This window comes from Electrophorus electricus, chromosome 11, assembly GCF_041902795.1.
Source record: "Electrophorus electricus isolate QZ-2024a chromosome 11, ASM4190279v1, whole genome shotgun sequence".
NCBI classification, from domain to species: Eukaryota; Metazoa; Chordata; class Actinopteri; order Gymnotiformes; family Gymnotidae; genus Electrophorus; species Electrophorus electricus.
In genome coordinates, this window is record NC_137507.1 from 8,704,453 (window position 1) to 8,715,737 (window position 11,285).

Genomic DNA, 11,285 nt, shown 5'->3' on the forward strand with positions numbered 1-11,285 from the left:
ACCTTCTTTGCAGTATATAAATATTTTATTTGTTTTATCAGGATTTTTAGCTGACGTGTTCCTTTAAGGTTTTAATAGGAAAGGCTTTCAACTTTTCTTGTTGTCTGTTTCTTTGAAACTTATCCTAACTAAACATATATAACAGAAAAAAAAATCAGGAAATGAATTAACTATACTTTATTTAGTGTATAAACGGGGGGGAGTAGTGTCAAACAGGCAACAATGTAAATATCAGTTTATTAGAAAGTTTATTAAAAATTCATACAGATCTTGTATAACCGCTTTTGGTGAGGCTTTAGGTCTCAGTGTAGCAGCAACTGAACACAAATGCATTCCAAGATGTTTAGTTCATTGCTGACTTCAAAATAGCAAATATTGATGATTGGTCTTTTGGACTTGAGTGCATGCATCAGCTACAGCCTGGAACACGTCGCTTCTGCGTGGACTCGAGAAACCCACACGCGCTCTGGAGATAAGCTAAATCTTGTACACTTGTTGATGTTTTGGTGAGATGTTGTCGTGAAGTTATTTTGCTGTCAATTCTATAAGACTAACATATTATAGATTACAGAAGACAACCAATATAAGCCTGTTAGGTCGTGTTAGGAATGTTCAAATGACGTGTAGTAATTACCCAAGTCCTAATATGCAGCTCCAAGATTCTCACCTGCTGTGAAACTGGATTTACACTTGCCTTGTTAACCATGATTTCCTTTCATGGTCTTAGCTCTACTGTTTTTAAGAATGGATGCCACGTGGATAGCACACATCACTGTTTGAGCACAGGCAGCTCTCTGGGTTTAAAGTAGGCTTGGGATATTCCCATGGCATAAATGTACACTTTGGAGTCCACCACAATTTTCTCCTTCTTCATTAGCTCTAAAAAACATAAGAAAGAGAATAATAATCAGGCACTGCATCAAACCAGTACTGATCAGAGACAAAACTCAAGCAGACCCCTATATAAAAACAGCCTAGGCCTATTCCCAGTGTTCCCCAGGCTAGGCCTATTCCCAGTGTTCCCCAGGCTAGGCCTATTCCCAGTGTTCCTCAGGCTAGGCCTATTCCCAGTGTTCCTCAGGCTAGGCCTATTCCCAGCGTTCCCCAGGCTAGGCCCCAGACAGTTCGCTGCTTTACTCCATCTCAGCTCCTAGTGCACCTGTTGTACCTGTTCAAAGTTACTTGGTTCAGGCATTCAAGGAGATGCACAAGACATGTAGACTGTCAGGTGGTCCTCAAGAACTGTATAAATTATAAATTCAGTCTGTATTTCTGCACAATGTCTAATCCAATTCTAATCCAAGACTTGTTAAAATCTGAAAGCTATGAGAAGCACCAGGACACAGAATGATCCTCACCATTAATTTTCTTTTGAAATTCATCTAGAGGCAGAAGAATGACTTCCACAAACTCTGGAAAAAGAGAAGTTATGTTCTTCAAAAACTAAGACAGCAAAATGTTACTAACTATACAGATGACTTTGAACATTTAGTAACATTTTGATAGGACATAAAATTTACCTCCATCACCTAAAAATAACAAAAAAGGGGAAAACAAAAATAAGTGATTACATTTTGCTCAACTCTGGTTGAAAATCATAGAACACAGTGCTGTTATACAGCATATTTCATTAACGCAAATACTAAGCTACTTACCCAGCTGCTGAGAGGGGTTTATGTTTTCTATATCGTCGCCATTTATGTTGACCATCACAATCTGAGTGGTACAGTTAGAAAGGCCCGGGTCAAGGCATGTGACTGACCGGACAAGATGGGAGAAAGAGAGAGAAACAATCAAAGAGCAGTAGACAGAAAAATACAGTCGACATACCTGAGCAGCACCAAACACTGCGTTTTAGACTTGCGCCATGTCAGGTGGTTTACCTGGAGTGACCCCAACCACTTCTCCCTTATAGCCAGTCTCTTCTTTCAGCTCTCTCAGTGCAGCAGTCTCAGCACTCTCTCCGTCATCAAGAAGACCTGCGCACACACACACACACACACACACACACACACACACACGCACTACATCAGAGCGTAGACCTGACACACACACACACTACATCAGAGCGTAGACCTGACACACACACACACTACATCAGAGCATAGACCTGACACACACACACACACACACACTACATCAGAGCATAGACCTGACACACACACACACACACACACAACATCAGAGCATAGACCTGACACACACACACACACACACACAACATCAGAGCATAGACCTGACACACACACACACACACACACAACATCAGAGCATAGACCTGACACACACACACACACACACACACAACATCAGAGCATAGACCTGACACACACACACACACACACACAACATCAGAGCATAGACCTGACACACACACACACACACACACTACATCAGAGCATAGACCTGACACACACACACACACACACACACTACATCAGAGCATAGACCTGACACACACACACACACACACACTACATCAGAGCATAGACCTGACACACACACACACACACACACACACACACACACACTACATCAGAGCATAGACCTGACACACACACACACTACATCAGAGCATAGACCTGACACACACACACACACACACTACATCAGAGCATAGACCTGACACACACACACACACACACACACACACACTACATCAGAGCATAGACCTGACACACACACACACACCAGAGCGTAGACCTGACACACACACACCAGAGCGTAGACCTGACACACACACACACACACCAGAGCGTAGACCTGACACACACACACACCAGAGCGTAGACCTGACACACACACACACCAGAGCGTAGACCTGACACACACACACCAGAGCGTAGACCTGACACACACACACACTACATCAGAGTGTAGACCTGACACACACACACGCAATACGTCACAGTGTAGACTGGAAACACATGCGCAATACATCCCAGCGTAGACCAGAGACAAAATGCATTTTGTATTATCACTACTTGTATAGTATAGTAGTTCATTGTAAAATGACTCCTCATACCTGCAGGAAACTCCAAAGTGTAGCATCCCATTGGTGGCCTAAACTGCTTTACCAAGACAACACAGTCTTTATGCAGGGTCCTCTTCAGTATGGCGATGAGTTCCACACCTTCAGATAAAAAAAGGGTCAAACAATATGTTCATTATAGATTCTGCAGTAAAGGCAGCACTGGAGATTAGGAGCACACCGTCTGTAGCAGTGTGGACTTGTCTTGTTGTTCTTTTTGCTGTTTCCCATGTTCTGGAGGGAGAATTGGAGAAGAACACAGTTGCCCATTAATCCAGACATGTCAAGTACAGGTGACCAAGTACAGGTGACCACACATACATACCTTGTATTTCCAGAGGGGTCCATGTACACAGTCTTCTCAAGTTTCACCCATTTTCCACTAACAATTACCTAAAACACATTTCCACAGTTATATAGATCAGAATGAATTTAAATCTTAAATTGAAGGCACGGTGCTTCTCCAGATGAAATACCTCCGTCTGAATAATCCTGTTTTTCTGGAAAACTTGTGTACTACTATGCAATTATTCCTCATACAGTACCAGTCAAACGTTTGGACACACCTGACTGAACGTTAGGTTATCATAGTCTTAAAGGCATAGTAATCGAATGGTTTATGCCTAAATTTATTATAATACACACTTTAATAGTGAAAGTTGATTACCTATAAGATAGATGAATAGCATACAAAATAAAGTAATAAAATAACAATACAATTAAAATGACCCCTCAACAAATAGTTTTTAGTGCCTCATACATGTATATACATATATACACATACACACAGTAGGCCAATAATTCAAATCCCAGAGAAGTGGCCTGTTAATCTGCTAATCTCACCTCCTCCTTGAGGACGTGCGGTTCTGTGGTGTCTTTCTGTGGACAGCTCATCCTGCCTGTGAAAAACGCGAAATACTCTGAACACGCAACAACAAAGTAACGAACCACGTAGACAGATGATCGCTAGATTACAGATGATCGTCTAAGTGTCACTACTCCAAACCCAGTGAAAGGCAGCAGACATGCACTCTGCGTCTCACTCACATGTGACCCACCTCATTTGCAGCGTCCGCACGCTTAATATTCCCCCGTCTGACCATGACCTGTAATTAGTCCTCCTGACGAGTAATTGGATTTTATTTGCCCAGAATAAAATTTAAACTAATTTTATATAATTGCCGTTTACATAAATCGATACATAAAATGCAACGGTTTAGAAGAATAATGTAGGAACTATTCCGGCTGGGGTTTTGTTGGGTAGGAGCCCTTTAATGTTGCACATTAAAAACCACCGACGGTGCAGCATGAAGAAAGAGCAGGTTGTAAGCTGTCAGTTCTCCGTTTGGTACCCTTTATTTAAGAAGCACACGATTAAGAGGTAAGACTGCTGGGTCATGTTTGCTCAGATGTGCTTCCACTGAACGGAAATGTAGTTAATCTAACTTGAGCGCCAGTCTTGGCAACTGCTGTATATATACATGGAGCCTTGGCTAAGGGTGGTCACTTTTAAAACGTTTCTTTCTTTCTTTACTTTGCTAGCTTGATTCTGCCTCTGCCTCCGAATGTAATCGATTATCTATTGGATGATGGGACCCTCGTGGTTTCTGGAAGGTGAGAGCCTCTGTATTTAAGTGGACAGACAGCATTTTGTTGTCGTTAGTGCCCCCGATTAACCGAATGGTCGTTTTTGAAGTGCTGACTGCAGCCACCAGCGCCCACAAATCAATAACAGTGACTCCGAGCAGGAGGGAGATGTTCAGGTATGTCATTTCAACTGTGCTTAGGAGGAATGAAATGTTCCTTTGAACAGAGCCTACTCATACAGATTAAATGGGCTGTGTGCATTTTTATATTACTGTTCATATATGTTTATATATAGTTAATATAGTTATAATTGGTAACATTAATTTATAAAGTGTGCTCATTTAGAAAGTGTTGTCTCCCTTTTGTTAGGTATTTATGTTTACAGAGTAAAGTAGATGTCTTTTACATCAATACCTAGCAGCACTGTAAGCCTGTAAAACATCTAGTCATGCCTCATCTGTGAATGAAATATTTAAATGTTTATTCCCAATGTCACAATACTTTTCTTTTGCCAGTGGTCTGATGATGAGACAACAACAGTAGTCACAGTAAGTAATTCTTACCTAAATCTGCAACTCTATCATCAAGGACTGAACTGTGTGTATTAAACACTGTCAGGGGTCACATAGTGGTGGTGGTATTATACACAATTCCATGACGCTGACGATGGCCAGCATTGAAAACATTGAAAATGTATTTATTTATTTTAAACAACATAGAAGAATTCAGCATAGACAAGAGAGGCTGCTAAGGAGTCTGGGAATATGACTTTTGTTAAGTAAGGCATTATTGAAGAGTATGTATGAGGAATGTGTTATTGAGTTCTGGACCCTACACATAATAGTAAGTTACTACTAAGTAATAGGATCCCATATGTACAGCTTTGTGTTTCACATTCAAAATGCATGGTATGTTTAACTGGGTTTAAATAGTAAATACTTTTTCACAGGCACCAGAATTCCCAGAATTTAACTCAAAGGTGCAAGAAGCAATCAATGCTCTGGATGGGCGGGTCTTCCCTAAACTGAATTGGAGTGCGCCACGGGTGAGTCGGGTATAACTTTCATTCCTAATTCCTGTAAATATAATTCCTCTACCTGCCAACTTGATCCTGCCCCCACGACTGTTCTTAAGAAGTGTTGCTCTGCTATTTCTGCTTCCATCTGTCATCTTATCAATGCATCCCTTACCTTAGGTTGTGTTCCTTCAGCTCTCAAAACCTCAGCTATCACTCCCATTCTTAAAAAAACCTGGACTAAATTCTGCACTTCTTGATGATTATTGGCCCATTTCCAATCTCCCCTTTCTGTCCAAGGTATTAGAAAAAGTTGTATCTTCTCAACTGCAGTCTTTCTTAAATAGACAGGCTCTGTTTGAACCTTTTCAGTCTGGTTTCCGTGCCATGCACAGCCCTGAGACAGCCCTCTCGTGTGTTCTAAATTATCTTCTCTCTGCTGATTCTGGTGACCTGAGTATTCTCCTTCTAGATTTAAGTGCTGCATTTGACACAATTAAGATGCTCATCGCCTGCCTCTCAAGCATTGGCATTACTAACATGGTTCTCGAATGGTTCTCGTCCTATATTTCTAATAGAACACATTATGTTGTTTTAGGTAAATCACACACTGCTACTGTCACTCCAGGTGTTCCCCAGGGATCAGTCCTTGACCCTCTCCTGTTCATTATCTATATGATACCCCTTGGTCAGATTATCCACAGGCATGGTCTTCATTTACACTGTTATACGGCTGACACTCAGATCTATATTAACACCAAGGCTAACACTACCCTACCACCTCCTGTTTTATTCTCCTGTATCCAAGATCTCAAGCAGTGGATGAGCATAAACCACTTAAAACTCAAAATATCAAAATTCTCCAATCTTAAATTAAATCTGGATGGTATCTTGATTAGTTCCTCATCCACGGTTAGGAACCTTGGACAGTCTTTGACTCCTCTCTTTCTTTTGAACCCCACGTAATGTCTGTGGTCAAAAATGCCTTTTTTCACCTCCGTAATATTGCTAGGCTTAGGCCCATGCTCTCTACACATGACGCTGAGACCTTGGTTCACACCTTCATCACCTCCCATCGTGATTAATCTAACTCTCTCCTCATTGGCATCCCTAACAAAACCATCCGCTCACTTCAACATGTCCAAAACTCAGCCGCAAGAATCCTCCTTCATATAAGGAATCGCTCCTAGTCTACATCAGCTACACTGGCTCCCCGTCCATGAACGCATTCAGTTCAAAAGCTCCTTTTGTTCAAAGCTCTGCGCGGTCTTGCACCTCCCTATCTATCTCAACTCTGACACCATTACTGCCCCACCTGTACACTTCGGTCCTCTAATGCAGGTCTCCTCTCCATCCCCAAGTTTAGACTGGTGTTTGTAGGAGGCAGATCCATAGTTTTGGGGCTGTGCAACTAAAGGAACACTTTACCTCAATCTCTCCATCTCTGCTCCACACGCTCCTCCTTCAAATCTCAACTTGACACAAACCTCTTTTCTTATCCGTATTTGTTAGTGTTGTCAGTTTGATTTATTTACTTTAATTTATTTTTTCCACTATCATTGTAAAACGACCTTGTCTGTGAAAGGTGCTATATAAATTGTTTTTGTTGTTGTTGTTGTTGTTGTTGTTGTTGTTGTTGTTATAATAACCTTTATATTATACATCATGCTCATTATAGCAAAGCGTGTGACAGCAAATAACCCATTTGTTTCTCACCATGTCCTTCTCTTTCACAGGACGCTAACTGGATTGCTCTGAATAGCTCTCTGCAGTGTCAGAGTCTGAGTGACATCTTCCTCCTCTTTAAAAGTTCTGACTTCATCACACGTGACCTTACACAGCCGTAAGTGGACGACGTTCTTTCTAGCGAACGGTTCACGTTCACGCCGAACCTGCGCACAGGTCTTGTGGTCAGTAGTTAATTGCAGTTTTGTGACACTGATGGCAGTTTGCTCTTCTTTGGCAGGTTCCTCCAATGCAACGATGACTCTCCAGACCCAGTTATAAACTATGAGGTGAAGCATACATGCACTAATACTTACTGTAGTACCAATGAGTGTACTTGTAGTTTGAGAAGGGGGGCAAAACGTGGGGGGGAAAAACAACAGGAAATAAGAAACACTCACTAGCAGCTACTGAAATGAGCTGGAAATGAATGTGTCCATCATTTCCTGACTGGCATGCAATTTCTAGCAAGTATGTATTTTGTGCAGCATCCATTAGAGGGCAGTAGAGTTTTGATATTTTTATATTATATATATTTTATATTTATATATATTTATATATATTTTATTAGATTTTTATATATTTTTTATATATATAAAGAATATCACACATTAAAATTAACTGTTAAACAGTTCATTAATTTAAAATTTTATATATATATATATATATATATATATATATATATATATATATATATATATATATATATATATAAATAAAATTTTAAATTAATGAACTGTTTAACAGTTAATTTTAATGTGTGATATTCTTTAGTCATCCACTACTGTGGTCTTTCACAGTCTGATAGTTAAAATCAACAACAATGGTATATTGCTATAAATCTTTTCCAGCAAAAAACTTTGAATGCAAGTGACCTCTAGAATCAGCTGTAGAGCCCCCCTTTAAATTTATTTTTTTTTATTTTTTTTTAATCTCTGCATGAATGCACATGGACCAGTGGGTGTACTGATGTACTGTTGGTGCCTATTCCAGGTCTTCCTGTCTTAGGCACTAATGTATAAGGAGTGAATGCAGCCCTGTGTCTTGTCAGAATGTGCTATTGGAATGCACTGCTGGAACTGGAACGTGCTGAGGTCTTTTTATGAGGAGGGGCGAAAGACTGTCTAGCCTGTAAATACCTGTTTAAAAAAAGTTTTATGGGACAGGAATTTTTTTCCTGCTGGGTTCTGGGAGCCCTATGAGTAAAACGCGACAAACTGCTTTGGTATCCTCTGGAATTGTGATGATGCTTTATGTAATTTGACACTCCTGTTCTATAGTATTATAAGGAGAATTTTTAAAACCACAAACCACCAGAGCAGGTGTGGCATAGAAAACTCTTTTGGCAGAAAGTAATCCTCCTTTTCCTTTGGAAATTGCTCCATAATATCTAAGTATCCAACTAGATAAAAAATTTTGGAGTGTTTTGTGTTTTTACCCTTAAAACCATAGAATCCACAAGTGTGGTTGACTGGGCCTTTATATAAAGACTTAATTAAAGGCAAGACTGTTAATCCTCTTAACTGGCTCGGTGTGGAGCTGCATGCTTTCCATGTACCTTGTCACACCTTGTTTATATCTGCATTTTGTTTGTCTGTGGTTTCCTGGGTTGTCCCCTCTTTTCCAGCTAGTGTTGAGGAAGTGGAGCGAGCTCATTCCCGGAGGAGAGTTCCGCTGCTTTGTGAAGGAAAACAAACTTATTGGTATGGAATACACACGCGTGTTACTTTAATGTTCAGGTTTTGTTTGCAGTAACTCCGACTTGGACATGCTGCCTTTACTACAGACGTTAATGTTAATCTGGCTGTCAGTGGGCGGGTTGGTGTGTGAAGTAACGGTGCGTTCACAGGCGTCTCTCAGAGAGACCACATCCAGCATTACCAGTACATCTCCAAACAGGAAGCGAGCATCACCTCTTCTATACTGCAGTTCTTTACGGACAACATCCAGCACCAGTTCCCCGATGAGGACTGTGAGTGACTTTTGTTGGACTACAGACAGGAAAGGACGACCGTAGCACGATTTCTGTTGATGTTCTGTTTGTGTGTTTTTTCTTTCGTTCTTTCTCCCTCCAGTTGTCTTGGATGTTTACAGAGACAGCATGGTGAGTAATAAAAGCACATGAATATTTCATCATGTAGTGTACTGAGCATGTTCAGTGATGACCTACCTACTGGACAGGTAAGGGCAGTCTTGATTGTGTGAATGTTTTTGTTTTTCTTTCTAACAGGGGCACGTATGGATCATTGACTTTAATCCATTCGGTGAGGTCACAGACTCCTTGCTTTTCACGTGGGAGGAGCTGATGTCCGAAAACAAACTTGCAGCTAGTCACACAGAGGATGGCACAACGCTACAAGTATAACATGCCCCCGATTTCACCATGCATGAATAACTAATAACTTTAAAATGTTACATGCACAGTTGCATTTCTGTCTACCTGTTCTGAAGTTGCTGGGTATGTTGAGCGTGTTGTCTTACGCCATCAGGATGGTCCTGCTTTCCGGTACACCACCAGCGAAGTGACAGTCCAGCCAAGTCTGTGCTTGTCACACAGAATCCCACGAGACTTCTTGGACCTGTCCACTGGGGAAGACGCATACAAGCTCATCGATTTCCTCAAACTGGTGAGCAAGCCTGAGAGTTGTCAGACTAAAGGGATCCAACGCGAAGTGTTAACGGTGAACAAAGTGAGTGGGAGTTAGCAGTGGCAGTCATGTATGAGCTTTTTAGCATAGTGTGACTGACACAGTGGCAGCCACATAAGGTGACGTTTTCTCTTCAGTAATTATTGGTGGGGGGTGGGTAACCTTCCCATTGTGCTTTTCTTTTCATTACAGCAAAAGGGACAACAGGAGGAAGAGAATTCGGAGGATGAAACTGAGCCTGATGTGAGCGTTCCATGAGATGAAGGAAGAGATGTAGTATGTCCCAGTGACCCAGTGGGTTTCCAGTGGTTCACATAGCAACTCCTATTTTTGCATCCTCAGTTGTTGTGGGTTTTTTTTGTTTGTTTTTTTAAAAACTTGATTAGGGACATTTGTTCATTTAGGTTTGAACAATGACAATACTGTAGGCTTGAAAAGAGGGATGTTACCAAAATGTTATAGCCTAGCATCATGTGAAGAAGTTCTCCATTGATACCCGAGTGGTCTTGTATAACAGTGTGTGTTTCAAGAACAAAAGACTGGGTCATTGGGGATCTTTGACATGAGCCAGATCTCCTTCTACCTTTTGTACATTTAAAATAGTAATATTCATGGAATCATATTTAATCAGTACAGCCCAAATACTTTGATCTTAGACTGTATATTTGTAAAGGTAGTTAAGTGTTGGCCATTGGGACTTTGTTTAAAATAAATTACTGTACTTGCAGTATGGTGTTTCCATTAAGTTTTACTTTACTTTTATATTGTGTTGTTGCTTAGCTGGAAAATGAAAGCTACATGTCTCTAATAGTTTAAGTGAATTAAAATCACACAGAAGCTGAAGCGTAATTCTACTCCAGGCCTATGGAAGCTGTGCTCATGAGGGTTCCACATATCTACTTAGATTGGATATGTTCCTCTTCTTCATTCCAGTTGAACCATGAGCTAAATTTGGCAGGGTAAGCCAAGTCACCTTTTAAGCAAATCAAATATGTATGTATTTAAAAAGTGTCTTTGGCTATAACCGTGGGTCTATAATAAAGGTTCTTTATGGGTCTGTTGATGCATCTTTCGCTGAATTCTGACAGGTACTTAAAGCTCCACCTGGATTCAGGTTGCAGGTGTGATGACAAAGTGGCCAATCTGTGACATTACGTGTGTTATATGTAACTGCAAGTGCAAACTCCAGGACCAGGATTTGTCTTGTGGTCCAGAGTTGTGCAAATTTATCATTTCCTCACTGTAGTAGCTTAATTTCACCCACTAAACAACTCATCTC

The 11,285-nt window shown here is 40.7% G+C and overlaps 2 protein-coding genes across 2 annotated transcripts; one reads left to right on the forward strand and one right to left on the reverse strand.

Annotated features, from left to right (window-relative positions):
* Positions 1 to 218: 218 nt before the first annotated feature.
* On the reverse strand, positions 219 to 4,086 carry nudt5 (nudix (nucleoside diphosphate linked moiety X)-type motif 5). Its single transcript, XM_081723969.1, has 7 exons — positions 3,875 to 4,086; positions 3,357 to 3,424; positions 3,213 to 3,265; positions 3,026 to 3,133; positions 1,884 to 1,979; positions 1,359 to 1,757; positions 219 to 879 (listed from the first exon to the last, which is right to left on the reverse strand). Exons 1-6 carry the CDS (start codon positions 3,923 to 3,925, stop codon positions 1,648 to 1,650), a joined length of 486 nt encoding a protein of 161 aa, XP_081580095.1. The 5' UTR covers positions 3,926 to 4,086; the 3' UTR covers positions 219 to 879; positions 1,359 to 1,647.
* Positions 4,087 to 4,301: 215 nt separating this feature from the next.
* On the forward strand, positions 4,302 to 11,063 carry cdc123 (cell division cycle 123 homolog (S. cerevisiae)). The gene is made up of 13 exons (XM_027021609.3): positions 4,302 to 4,412; positions 4,574 to 4,645; positions 4,728 to 4,794; positions 5,134 to 5,166; positions 5,568 to 5,663; positions 7,370 to 7,476; positions 7,600 to 7,648; positions 8,986 to 9,061; positions 9,208 to 9,330; positions 9,434 to 9,462; positions 9,589 to 9,717; positions 9,848 to 9,985; positions 10,199 to 11,063. The coding sequence occupies exons 1-13, from the start codon at positions 4,306 to 4,308 to the stop codon at positions 10,262 to 10,264; spliced, it is 1,092 nt and encodes a 363-aa protein (XP_026877410.1). The 5' UTR covers positions 4,302 to 4,305; the 3' UTR covers positions 10,265 to 11,063.
* Positions 11,064 to 11,285: the final 222 nt, after the last annotated feature.